General features: G+C 40.3%; 1 protein-coding gene across 1 annotated transcript in view; it reads left to right on the top strand.

The window, feature by feature from the left end:
• Positions 1 to 1,866: 1,866 nt before the first annotated feature.
• Positions 1,867 to 14,914, top strand: part of LOC136863711 (DNA-binding protein D-ETS-4) — a 114,039-nt gene continuing 100,991 nt past the window's right edge. Inside the window, exon 1 of the mRNA XM_067140069.2 lies at positions 1,867 to 2,087. Coding sequence (XP_066996170.2) covers positions 2,037 to 2,087 — 51 coding nt within the window. The 5' untranslated portion in view covers positions 1,867 to 2,036. The remainder of the gene's footprint in view (positions 2,088 to 14,914) is intronic.

Genomic DNA, 14,914 nt, shown 5'->3' with positions numbered 1-14,914 from the left:
GAACCCCGGTCCTCCGGGTAAAAAAAAAAAGGTTACGAGGTCGAATATCGGGATAATCACTTGGCATTTAAGAGTGTTTAAATGTGCGAGACTCGTTGTCTGAATTTTTACTGGCAGTTTAAGGACCATGTTTTCATGACAGATTTCCAGCATTTCGATGGTTCTTAAGAACATTAGTACACTTGTTGACAAAATCTGGCCGAGCTGAGTGGCTCAGACGGTTAAGGCGCTGGCCTTCTGACTCCAACTTGGCAGGTTCGACCCTGGCTCAGTCCAGTGATATTTGAAGGTGCTCAAATACGTCAGCATCGTGTCCGTAGATTTACAGGCACGTAAAGGAACTCCTGCGAGACAAAATTGTGGCACCTCGGCGTCTCTGAAAATCGTCAAAAGTAGTTAGTGGGACGTAACAGCATTATTTATTTATTTATTTATTTATTTATTTATTTATTTATTTATTTATTTATTTATTTATTTATTTATTTATTTATGTATTTATTTATTTATTTGACAAAATCTGAGCGGACTTTAGTACCGGAGAAAACTCTGTATACATCTGGCTTACTCTTTAATAAACATTTCTCTAGTACACACTTTACCAATAGGCTTGAGCGGTTCTGTTATGTTAGAATAATGCCAAGCAGCGTTTAGGGGAATTTGTAGTGAAAGTTATCATTTAAACTCGTTCTAAAAGCATACAAGTGTACTATTTTATTGGTCAAGTGTAGGTAAACCTCCATGTGTCAACTAGCCAAGAGACCTCTATGATAATGTACTCCTCATGTTTGATGGTGCTTCTACCCGGGGACTTGGATTTTTCAGCTGATCACTCTTTCTGTATGAGAAGGGACGTTTAACAAATTGAAGTATTACGCGAGTGTTTAGATTTAATGACACGTTAAAGGACCTCCTCGAAGGTGAAATTTTAGCACCTCGGTATCTCATCAGAACATCAACAGATAACATGGCGCGAACATATTAAAAACCATGGAGGCAACATCCCATTAGAGCCTTGACCTACCAAGAAGACTGCTGCCCAGCCAGATATCCTGCAGATACTGAAGTGCCACGCGGTGGTCGTGACGATATCCTCAGCCGTATTGCTTGGCTTTCTTGACCGGGTCTGCTATCTCTCGTATCAGACATCTGCTCAATCGGTCTCATGAGGATGTTCCAGCCCTCAGTCTACAATCACTTTCCCTGTGATTTTCATTTTGAACTGACCAGGAATCGAACCCAAGGTTTATGGGTAAAAGACAGGCAAGCTACCCCTCTACATTACGGTGCTGACGATGTTAATATTCATCTCATAGTGATGGCTTCAGGGTGAAGGGCGACACCTCTAGGTACCGTGGTTGCATTGGATGTGGAGCTACAGTACTATCCAGAAGGATGTTTTTTCACTCCCCGTAGGCCATCTTTGGTTCAGTGATTTGTTTACTAGAGAGTGTCTTTCCCTCAGGATACCGGTAATTAACATAGCTGTCGTCAATGCAAGTAAATTTAAGTGTTTACTGGCTGGTGCAGTACACACTGTTTACGCCTCGGGGAAACCACAATCGCTCCCAATATTTCGAAACGAAGAGGGAGCAGATTACATCCCATTAATGAGGAATGCACGTTCATATGTCCTAATGATCATGTCAACGTTCTCAATAGATCTCGAGCATCTTTCCATTCGTACATCTGACAGAGCGCCTTTTGAACGAAAGACTTCCCGAAGAACGTGCCACTAGGCATGCAAGCAGTGTATTTTCCCGCTGTTGTATTGGTAACTCTGCAGACCGCAGCAGCAGCAAAGCAACAGCTTTTTGAGGTCACCGCCTTACTCGTTCTCGGCTGTGCTGTTCGGCAGTTGCTAGACAGTTGACGCAGGAGAAGGACTGTTTGTTGGAACACCTTTAGCGCTGGTCGCTGGTTTATCCACAGTCCACACTGCTTCAGCAGAACAAGGGCTTCATCAACTCACCTCCTGGGCGTGTAAGTCAGCCTGACGTATGTCCAGACCTCCCTGTATTTGACAGCCTGAAACAGACATGTGCGACTTGGTGTATAGCTATCGAAGTCTGGACACGATGAGAGACACGGTGAGTTACTATTTTTTCTTAAAATTATACTAATGCCCAAGGCTTCAAAATTACTCGTAATATATGTATTTCATTTGACTTCCAGCTCTGTCACGTTGTTTAAAAATTTAAGCTTACAATTTTTAGTACTTTTATTTACCTCACTGAATGTCATTTCCAAGGTTGGGAAACGAGGTCACGGCGCATAACTGGCCCGCCATCTTGTTCTTAAGATCACCTCTTAAGAAAAGGTTTTCCTCCACATGGAAGGGAAGGAAATTTAAATAATTCCCAAAATGTCACAAATGCCACGTGTCTTGACATTCTGTGGGGCAGCCAATTTTTTAATAGTTTCACCTTGTTTACATATAGAAACAGTTCAATTTTGGAAATGCTTCACCACTTAAATGAGTTCACAAATACCGTAATAATTCTCTTATTAATTTGTTCGTAGGTATCCATAGGTATGGCATGTGATTGATCAAATAACCGGATAATAATTAATATTGTTCGTATAGTTGTTTATCTGTTGAACTTGCCCGAAGTTGCATGAGGTTGAGAAGGGATTGTTTGAATTACCGCAGCTATGCATTCTTGAGAAAAAGCTAGGAATAAACGTGAATTCGCCTAACTTGACTCACCATGAACTTTCAGTTGCCAGTATTACAAAAGAACTCCCCTACTTGTAATATTTTGTAACTTATTGTGGGGAAAAACTATTGCTTCAATGACAGGTGATCTATTTCGAGGGACAAGTGTAAGGCTACCTGAGTTTCTAATCTCGTCGCATCATCCGTGGAAGGAGTTAGGTCAAGGAACTGAATTCCATGAGGACTTCTTTTCACTGCGTTTTATATGATTATTTCTTTATAATATATACCTCACACAGAACTTGATTTTAGTGCAATTGATTATTATTATTATTATTATTATTATTATTATTATTATTATTATTATTATTATTATTATTATTATTGTTATTATTGAGGTTTCTCGACAATGTATTATAAGTTTATCCATGTATATTTTGCTCCTGAGACTTACATTTATTTCGACTCGGTGTAAAGTGGAGCGTTAGAGAATTATCTGCTGTGTAATATGATTAAAGGCCTGAAGTCAAGTTATCTGTTATGAAAAGGTAAACGGAATGTGTTTTTATTCTATTTTGATATGCATTAAACCGATTGTTAAAAACCGTGGGTTATGGAAAGCGTCCCGTAAACTGTGATTAACTGATTAATGTGTGCAGCGAAACGTGGGGCCTCAGCAAGTCAACATCTGGACTTCAACTGCGGTTTTATTTAGATGACTGCTGCATAATGTACCTACAGTACATTGTCTTTCATATAAATCGACCATTTATTTCGAAGACGACAAATGACCCGTGATATGGAACGACTAGAGAAAAGAAAATTTAAGTTTAGTCAGAATATTTAGGTATATTTGAGACAATTGTTTTTCTTATTTCATCCAATTTATTATCTAGACTTAAATCCAATGTCTAAAGAGTTTCAGTGCAGTGCGCCGTCTATGAAATCTACCTTCATGATGATTGATGTATGCATTTCTCTTAATTTCTCGATGTGGCGCTCATGCAGCGACACGTTTTCGGGACGGATAGGCAAATGTATAACTTCAATGAAGGTAGTTCTGTGTATTTATTATTATTATTATTATTATTATTATTATTATTATTATTATTATTATTATTATTATTATAAAATGTGCCTGATCTTTTCCCGAACAATGATTTCTGCACCTGCCGTCTCACTCAACAGCGCAGAGCAGGTGGGGAACGAGGAGGAGCTAAAATATTTCAGGGTGGTTCCACCTCTCCCATCTACTTGCGTGCGCGGTTTGAGTAGCTACGCTCTACCCTAAGAAAATCCTTATATCCCCACTGGCACTTTTAAACTGCAGTAGGAAGCTGAATTTAATGGTAATTCCCGCTTATTTTTCGATATTGTCCGGTTTCATTTCCATTTGTTTGGAATTCTGCCTGTATTCTTGTGGTGGCTGTACAAATTGTTCCACATAGGTCACTCTATTCAGCAGTGTTTCCCCTTACGTCCATAGAATAGTTAAAACAATTTATGTTTTGAGGCTTTTTTTCTTGGAGGATCGATTGAAGTATTCCTTGGAATTCTAGAAAAATATAAGTGTCATTTAATAATAATAATAATAATAATAATAATAATAATAATAATAATAATAATAATAATGTCGTTGTTTGTACATTCTACTACTAATTACTTTTACGGTTTTAGGAGACACTGGAAGGGCCTCCGTGGCTCAGGCGGCAGCACACCGGCCTCACCGCTGGGTCCCGTGGTTCAAATCCCGGTCACTCCATGTGTGATTTGTGCTGGACAGAGCGGAGGTGGGACAGGTTTTTCTCCGGGTACTTCGGTTTTCCCTGTCATCTTCCATTCTAGCAACACTCTCCAATATCATTTCTTTTCACCTTTCAGCCATTAGTCATTGCCCCAGAGGAGTGCGACAGGTTTCGGCAGCCGGCACAATTCCTATCTTCGCCGCTAGATGGGGCCTTCCTTCATTCCATTCCTGACCCGTTCGAATGACTGGAAACAGGCTGTGGATTTTCAGGAGACACTGGAATTTGTTCCGCAGGAATTCTTTCAAGTGCCTGTAAATCTGCTGGCACGAGGTTGGCGTATTTGAACACTTCTAAGTAATCAGGTTCGAACCTGCCATCTTGGGCAAACGCTCCACCTTGTGAGCCTCTCGTCCTGGCAAGCATTTATTTAGTTTTGGAAACTATTCTTCCTAACTGCCTCACCGGAGAAGTATTCCCTTTCGCCAGTATATAACTATTTAGAGCTAGGAGTGGGAGGGAATATCTCAGAATTTTCTCGGAGAGAATCTGGGGACCTCAGGGAGGTAAACTCGCAGAACTTCTTCCAACAGCACTGGGATTTGAAACTCAGGTCTCTGCGTGATAGCTGCCTGGTTTTTCGTCCGACCTAGAGCAGGTACAATTTCTCTAAGTCTAAGGAATGCACATCGAGTAAGCCAGGGCATGCCATTAGCCGATATACAGGACTGTATTTCTATGTTTTTTTTAAAATCTCTTTTTCCATAAATATAGAATGCATTGCATACGACATGTGTTCTTCAGGAAGTAGTTCTTAAATAATATTGAAATAATTAACGAACAGTGTACGACATCTTATTCTTCTTTTTCCTTCATTATCGTGTTTCGCGTAAACATGGAATTATTGTAACTCCCTAGAAAAGTCACAAGTTTCAAGTGGGCAGTCACTGTAAATTTTGATTGCACAACTATAGTGCCTCCTTATCTCAGCCCATTTTTGGGACTTTTAAGGTGTTGATGAACATAAAAAAACATTGGCGAGTGGTAAATAGTGCCACCATATCCAGTCGTCACCGAAATGGACTTGATTTCTGTTGAGTTTAATGAGGTGATATACATTTTTAATGAATCACTTAAGCATGACAACGTTTATGGGGTGCATAAGATACAGCTCATGTCCAGTGAAACACAGTAATGATGAGGGTTTAACGACCTATGGAAACGTGGTTCTTTAACATGCCAATAAATCTGCTGCTGCATGCCTCGCTTAAATACCGGGGAACTATACTCAGATCTAATTTCACAACTTTGGGCATAGCAGGCGGCCACCTATCCGGTTGTGCCACACAGCCATCTGCGACTTGAGAGAAGAGTGACGTGGTGAGTACTTCATCTCTGGAGAAAACGTAACACACACAAAATATATCAGAGCACCGAAGCAAAACACAGAATAATTATGTATTGTCTACCACTTATAGACCTAGCCACAAGCCATGAACGGTCTCTCTGACATCAGGCACAAGCATGCGCCGTAACTGACTCGCCCCTTTAACACTCTTAGAAAATGTGAATTTTATGCATATTCGCGTATTGTCCGGCTCCTTGGCTGAATGGTCAGCGTCGAAGCCTTTGGTTCAGAGTGTCCCGCGCTCGATTCCCGGGACGGAGATTTTAGCCGCTTCTGGTTAATTCTTCTGATTAGGGAACTCGGTGTTTGTGTTTGTCTTTATACACTCCTCTTCACATTTACACACCACACCATACTACCAATCACTAAAGAAACACGCAATACAGAATACAGCCTTACTCATTGAGTTGGCGTCAGGAAGGGCGTCCGGCAGTAAAACTGGGTCATGTCTACATTGCGACACAGTTCGCACCTGCGACCCCACATGTATGTGGGAAACGTGGAAGAAGACTGAAAAGGAGAAGAAGAAAAGTATATGCACGTACTCCCTTCTCCCTCCCTCCCTCCCTCCCTCCCTCCCTCTATCTATCTATCTATCTATCTATCTATCTATCTGTCTGTCTGTCTCTCTGTCTGTCTATCTATCTATCTATCTATCTATCTATCTATCTATCTATCTATCTATCTATCTATCTATCTATCTATCTATCTATCTATCTATCTATCTATCTATCTATCTTTCTAATTAATCTAATCACAGTGTTGGCATTGGATAGAATACTTTAAGCGTTGCTGTCCAGGGAGTAATTTGCTGAGGATGGCAGTATTCCTCGGAGAAAGAGCTCCAGTTCTATAGTAAAATATTAATTTAATTTTGTTTACAATGTATTGTGGCTGATTCGTGATCTGCTAAATTGGGTGAGGAAAGAAAGAAAAAGAAAGAAGGAAAGAAAGGAAACGCCGAAAGAATGAAAGAAAGAAAGAAAGGAAGAAAGAAAGAAAGAAAGAAAGAAAGAAAGAAAGAAAAGTTAATGTACGGGTATTTGGAGGACGTCCTACATGCAGTTTAGGTTCTCAGAAGATAATGTCTCATGTCTTGAGTTTCGATGGTAATTAGTCATATGACCGCCGAAAAGCTAAACCTGGTAGTCACCAGGAAATTTGGGATTGGAAAGGGCGGACGGTGAGAATATTTCCCAAAGAAAATGGTTTTTGATTACTGTATGTGTAATCGAGTTGCGATGGTACATCAGATTAGGCGTTTGGTTTCTAATTGGAAGGGCCGAGCCTCGATCCGCAATAATGTTAAAAACGCGAAGCGTCATTTAGTACTCTTCCTGTTCCTTATTGTGCTAGCTCGAATGTTTTGATTTCCGTATCTCCCAGTTTCCACACGTCTCCTTGTCAACTCAGCCAGCTAGCCATAGACAGATTTCCTCTGTGGGTAAAGCTCGTTTGGGGTGACCACATTGCGATCATCTCATTGGTAGATAAAAACAAACTCACCTATTGTATATTGAAGCGAATCAAAAAGACCTGGTACGAATATTTAAGTTGCATCTGCTTGGCCGCTAGAATTGTTGACATATGTACTGAAAACGCTAAATACCACGATAAGTTTTCCTTCTGCCCCTAGTTGTGCAGGGTCGAATAATGTGATAGCTAGGGAACTTTTGATATGATTTATGCATCTACCTGACCTACTTGAAGCATTTTGATGGTTTTGGGAGGGATTTTAGCCCAGTTAGTGGAGGAATATAGGAACATGCTGGCTGACAAGGCTTGCACTCAGACGTCTCATTAATGACTATGAAGCAATTAAGAAAAAGATCTTAGGTTCCCGTTAAAAATTGTCCCACCTTTACTTTGTCCATCACTATCTCTCATGTTATCACCCGGATTTAACCCCTGCTCAAATCTCTGTCGGTCCCTCTGAAATAAATACTCCGTCCCAGCCATTTACATAATATGTAATAGTATCACCATAATATCTCATGTAACAAAGTGATGCTTTGCCAAGGTTCAGGCAGTAGGTCTGACGCTTGGAGGTGCCAAGAAATGCTTACCCTGAATGACTGAAATGGACAACAATTGTAAGTTAGGGCTCAAATTCTCTGGCCGAGTGAATTTAGATTAAAAAACAATAACAATAATCACGGCAATAGAATAATACGAGTAGGATTCTCCCAAAGTGGATTACTCATATTGCTTCTGTCCTTACACGCTGTTGCGAGTTCCTTTATTGATCATTAGTTGAACGTTCCTTGTCGTCACTATCGGGACAGAGTTTGAGGACCTGAACTCCCCTCGCGCCTTATCCTTCCGAGCGAAACTGACTGTCTCCACAAGAGCAAGGTCGTTTTGCTCATAGTGTTCTCTTTCGATTAGGGAGACGAATTAACTCTACGTCACGCTCGTCTTCAACTGGATACATTATTATTATTAAAAAAAAATGATATTTGTTCGTGGCGTCGGCCCCTGCGGATCTTTTGCCACTACTTGCACCATATGATATGAACCTGCGTGTAATTGGAATTGCGGAAGTGTAGAATTTTGTATGTGAGGAAAGGAACATTAAGGAAGACACAAACACCCAATCCCCAGGCCAGGGATATTAATAATTTAATCATTTACCCGGGGCCGCCGGGTGACAGGAGGACGCGTTTCCTCCTACACCGCGGGGCCGAACTGGATACACTATACTAAAGTATTTTGTTACATTTGTAGGAAGCCTTGGCCTCTCATGCCTCTCAGATTCCGCCGTTTTTCTTAGAGATGCATATGTATTATGGCTTGATTAAGTTATATGACCTTTTAAAACAGTTACAACCAAAATAAAAGTCTTATATCTCAGTTTTAAAATGTCATGCGAATGAATTATACATGAAAAGAACAGATACACTTGAGAACACTTCTGAAATATGTCCTCCAAGAATTTCTCAGATGAGAGAGCACTCACCTAAATGAGAAACACGAATTTTGTGTATTCGCGACTTGAATGCTGACCTCACAAATTCTTTGTTCCTGCTCTCAGTGAATTTTTATTTCCGGTTTTCCCCCATTCCAAGCAAATTCCAGATTAAATCTTGGACAAAGTCCCTAAGCATTTGGTTATACCCTCTTGTACAAACAGTTATACACGATATCGAAAGCATGTCACTCATCGTCGACGTATCTCATACTAATCTGCGATTTCTGTCTGAAACAGGAGCTACAGTCGTCTGTAGACCTCAAGACAAGAGTAGTATCTTTTTCTCGAGAAATACAGACTAGAAATCTCTACAGCTAACGAACTTGGTAAAAGGAGATGCCAATTCGAAATGACATAGTGTGAAGATGTGATGACATCTGAGCGTCTTATTTCTTCCCCAGTGTAGTATAATAAAGAATTAGTCCGTATCCTTGGCTGAATGGTCAGCGTACTAGCCTTCGCATGTCATGCCGACCTTAGGAAATTGGGGAAAGAAGCCGTGACGACGATGATGATTATAAAGGCTACATTACATGCACTTTTATGAGAACCTAGTTGAATCCTGTAACTAATGGTTTCACATATCTCCTCTTTTTTCTTTCTTTCCCTCCTTTTTCTGCCACATTCACCACTTCCTTATAGAGTCGCGTATGCGATAAATGTAGCGCATGTAGACTTGGTCCAGTTTTACGGTCGGATGCCCTTCCTCATATTCATCCTATGTGAAGGGGTGTAGTCCGCTCATACGTGTTTCTGTTGTGGTTCACACTGTGAGGTGTGGATATTAAGACAAGCACGAGATAAATCAACCAGATGCTACTATAATCCCCGGGCAAGAGTTGAACCGAGAGCCCTCTGAATTGAATGGCGCTACGTTGACCATTCAGGTTGGCTGTAAAGTACTCCTACGGTGTGAAGGTTTTGCCAGAGACAGATTAATTGTATTTCGTCGATCCTAGGAAGTATCACAGGGCTGTGACAAAATATCTATAATTTAATGCATTTTATTACGTTCACAGCTTGCATTGGTCCCAAAATCTGAGAGCATATGGGCATGCAACCCCCTGTCATCCGAGTACATTGGGGCCTTCCATTGCATTAAAAAACTTGTAACTCTTAGTCACTGAAAATGCTCTCTCAACATTCTGTTAAATCAGTTGCTGTTTGACCTGTGATGAAACTTAAAAGATAAGAAACTAAGCAGCATAATGAATCTCTTAGATAAATTGCGTCATTTGTAAACAGTATGTTGTTTATTGACTGATAAGCTTAGAAAGGAGTAATCACTTGGTTACAATGTTCTTCAGTATTGTAAATGTTACTAATAAACTCTTTTATTGCTTCATCACTTGTTGAATACAAATAACCGAATAATGAAACATTACTGCGCAACATGAAAACAAAACAGTAATAAGAATAATGATTATATTTTTTACTTTTACGTCCCAAATGATAATGTTATTAATTTTACGTCCCACTAACTACTTTCTTGGAGATATCGAGGTGCCGGAATTTTGTCCTGCTGGAGTTCTTTTACGTTCCAGTATATTTACTGACATGAGACTGACGCATTTGAGCACCTTTAAATAATACCGGACTGAACTGGGATTAAACCCGCCAAGTTGGACCCAGAAGGGCAGCGCTCTGCTGTCTAAGCTGCTCAGCGCTGCGCAAAACACATAACATGCCAGTTATATTGCTATCCGAAATGAACATATGCTCTAATTTTTTCTTCATTCATAGGAATATCATATTTTATAGAAATTGTTATTGTTTCAGAGTTAGCCCCAGGTTTAGAGGGCTGGCGTGCCTGCCTCTTTCCCGGAGTCCGTGGGTTCGATTACCAGCCAATCCAATGATTATAATTCTAGACAGGGCTGGAACGGGGTTTCCTTAGTCTCACGAGACCAGCTGAGGAGCTGTTGATATGAGAGGCAGCGAGCCCAGTCGCGAAAGCCAGGTAACACTGCTGAGGGTGTAGTCATGCTGATCACATGGAACGCTCAATACCTGCAGACCATCTGGTTGAGAAGCAGTCGTTTTGGCAGGACTTGGCCCTTCAGTGGCTGTTGTGTCGCGAGGGGGGGAGATATTTTTTTCATATAATTTTTATCTTCTTTCTTGGAACATTACTAGCCTTAACATCTGTAGTAGAGATTTAAAAGTACATTCATACTCTGTATCATACATTTCATCAAATCCTATTGTCTGAAACGCCAGCCCTCTCGATCTATGCCTGACCAAATATCTTGCAAACTCAGCCTGATTCTAACGAAGTAGATAAAATCCCAGAAATAGTAACGCGCAGATTGGCACGGCCTTTACAACGTCCTCGTGCCGATCAGATGTGTACAGTTTCGAATCATTAATAGAATGAAAGTGTCCAGAGAAATCTCGCCTCGTCTCCATTTTGCCTTCGTTAACTTTATATTCCTTCACTGAGATATGAACCTGAGACGCAGCAGTGAAAGGCCATCGTTTTACCGTCTGAACCAAGGAGGGGCCTTGGTGGAGTTAACCGGAATATTAAAACTCCTGGTATGGAAGCAAGCCAAGATAATTTTTCGTATCAGTGTAGAAACAGCATGATGAAAATTGTAATTCTTGTCCAAGGTTGCAATTTCCATACTCGTTCAGGGTGGTGCTTGGTTTAATTACGAGATTAAACAGTTGTTCTTTTGATTAATGGAACACATTCCTTAGAACTCTGGTTGTACTCGAGAAACAGTTTGAATAATGAAAGGCGTTATCGTTGAAAAGATTTCGCGGAATCTTAACGCTATTTGCCTAATATAAAATATTAATTAGGTACTAGGAAAAGTATAGGTAACAGCATAATTGATCGATTTAACGAGAAGTGATAAAACAACTCGAAATATATTCTTCCTCCCAAATGCTCGAGTAGTTCTAATATCCCTGAATGCCTTTTTTTTACATGATTGTGTAAATAAAATCAGCATAATCTTACGTCCAGCCTTCATTAAATGTTTCGGCTTATTTGCCTTAATGCCTGCCCCGTGATGTAGGGGTAGTAGGCTTGCCTCTTGCCCGGAGGTCTTGGGTTCAATTCCGAGCCAATCTAGGCATTTCAGTTCTGGACTGACGGCTGGAACGAGGTTCACTCAGACTGTGAAACCAACCGAGGAGCTGACTGATACGAGAGGCAGCGGATCTGGTCAGAAAATAACTCTGTGTGGCTGAGTATGTTACGCTGACCATGTCCCACTCCACTATTTACAGGACTTCTGAATGGGCAGCAGTCTTATTGGGAGGCCAAAGATGTAATGGGCTGTTGCACAACGGGTTTGTTTATGTGGCTTAATAGTGAATTAACCCTATATTTACTTCTGTCTTATTGTCTAGGAAAGCCTCGTTCCCGTTGCAAATCATTTCATCGTAGAGTTCCGTTTGAAGATATTCGTCTGTAGGGAAGCGTAGGTAGGTTGGAGGTGATTGATCCTACGACTAGTAGCTGATATCTTGGAGTAAATCCAGTCGACTGGCTAAAATTTCCAATGGGATACCGTACGACAGAAGAAACGTTTTCGATGGAGAGTGAGACTGAGAAGAATAGCCCAATGACTCCATACAAACGGAAGAAAAGACAATAAGTTGCACGGTAAATTAAGTTATGGCAAAGTGCCCTTCTGACTGGTTTCTTGGTCAATGAGAGATGGGTAGAAATAGGTCCCAATTTCCTTGACCTCCAGTGTAGGTGAGCCGACCGATCCCTAACCGCACGGCTGACTCGCTCGGTTGATTGTGTGTTGAAAAGTTACTTGGTGCGTTTGTTTTGCTGTACGAAGCCAGTTTGTTTTAATCAGAAGAGGCTACGCAGTGCACACTTAAAAATATAAAAAACAATATCTCTGATAATGAAATTTATCAAAAGGCAACGGACAAACTTCTCTCTTCCCTAGAGTCCATAAATTAATGCCTTACATTTAACTTTTGACCATTACTCAGCTTTACTTTAATACACTAATAACATAATAATTCGTAGTTTTTAAAGAATGACTTTTTAATATTTCGTCGTTGCCGGGACAAAACCTTCCCTGTAATAATATTTTTGGAGATATACTGACCCGCAGCACATACATCATGAAAAGCGAGAATGCCTTGACAATATTCACACAATATTGCACCTTACCTGACAGAACCTTACCGGCCAAATTTCTAAGCTAAAATACTTCACATAGGAGGTTTTGTCCCGGCAAGGACGATTTGTTTTTTGTAGGGTCCAGTTGTGAGTACATGATGATAATCATGTCTGTTCTGGGGTTGGAAAAACATGTATAAATATTTGAGTCTATACTATAAGGTCTGGAATTGTATGTTGTTGGAACACGCGAAGAACATATGATTAATGTCCGCTATGTCACTTTAGCGTGTGTCATTGGCGCATTGAATACCCTTACTCTGAAGAGATGTCTAAGGTATCCTTGACCATGTCTCATGTGTGTGGTGGTACAAACGTTGATGAACCGTGATCTTGCTGGTATTTGTGGTTTTGCGATGTCCGTTAATCCTCTGCCATTTGTTGTAAATTCTGAGTTTGGCAACGCTCGCTATTATACGGTAGATAGAAAATAATTGCCGATCATTTGGATAGGTCACACTTGTCCAAAAATGTTGTTTTATAATATTAATTGATTGTGACTCTATTTTCGTTATTATCAATAATATTGCTATGTGTATCGTTAGTCTGAATGTTAATACGTAGATGATAGGGAGATGTTCTAATTCACCATTGCCTTTTTAGTTGAACACAATTAAACTAATCGTAACATTTTAAAAGAAATGTATCATGTTAGTGGCCTGCACTCTATTTTTGCGTTCGTACGTAAACTAAGTGAAATTAATACTCTAATTCAAAGTATTTTACAGGCCCATTTTAAAAAGGTTATTGTTTTAATAACCTCATTGTTAGTCCTTGGTTTTCATAGAATTTTAATATAGCAAATCGGAGTGACAGATTTTATTGAGATTTATATTTTTCAGTAGCCTAACGTTAATGATACCTTGACGGTTCTTTTGTTTATTACAAACTTCTAGAATATATGCCTGCCCCGTGGGGTAGGGGTAGCGTGCCTGCCTCTTACCCGGAGGCCCCGGGTTCGATTCCCGGTCAGGTCAGGGATTTTTACCTGGACCTGAGGGCTGGTTCGAGGTCCACTCAGCCTACGTGATTAGAATTGAAGAGCTATCTGACGGTGAGATAGCGGCCCCGGTCTAGAAAGCCAAGAATAACGGCCGAGAGGATTCGTCGTGCTGACCACACGACACCTCGTAATCTGCAGGTCTTCGGGCTGAGCAGCGGTCGCTTGGTAGGCCAAGGCCCTTCAAGGGCTGTAGTGCCATGGGGTTTGGTTTGGGTTTGGTTCTAGAATATATTGTTTTGCATGTGTCGTTTTAGCTTACCATCACAATCAGTCAATCACCACAGATCTGTATTTAGGGCTGTCATCAAGATGGCAAATTCCCTATCAGTTGTTAGCGTATTCTTTTCTTAAATTGTGTCAAAGTAGTTGAACATTCCATTTTGGCTTGTCCTATGCATTTTAAGCAGTTACGAGATTAGTGTTATGCATGTACCGTATTTCTAAACGTCCACCCTCTTTGTACAGACAATAAATATTCCGAAATGTTATCTCGTCTGGGGTACACTAAAAGACTATGAATTATTCCATCACCATACTTTTCCGGTTGACCAATAAACCGATGAACGATATATTTCATCCATCAACTTAAATCAGACCACTTTTCTGAGGATAGAAACTTCGTTGAGGTTTTCTTTGTCATTTCTGTCCGAATATTATTCAGTTTACGGTAACAACAACATTGCTCCATCGAACACTGCAGTACTCACATTATTATAAATTTCTTTCTTCATAACTTGTCGACCCTCGGCAGTATTGGTGGGAATTCCCAATCGGTCGTATTTATTAAGTTTTCATCATAGGTACTCTTATCGTTTTAAGAATATATATTTGTAATTACTTTTTGTGTTATTTTAAATAATCTTATCAATAAGGGGAAGTGTGATCCCATCTGCTTGTCAACTGGATGCTTGTCCGTAATTGGAATATTCTATTTCGGTTGGAGTCCTGGTTCCATTTGAACTCGCCGATAAA

The sequence above is a fragment of the Anabrus simplex genome, chromosome 2 (assembly GCF_040414725.1).
Source record: "Anabrus simplex isolate iqAnaSimp1 chromosome 2, ASM4041472v1, whole genome shotgun sequence".
NCBI lineage: Eukaryota > Metazoa > Arthropoda > Insecta > Orthoptera > Tettigoniidae > Anabrus > Anabrus simplex.
Note: the sequence above shows the minus strand (reverse complement) of the source record. Positions and strands in the feature narration are given on the sequence as shown.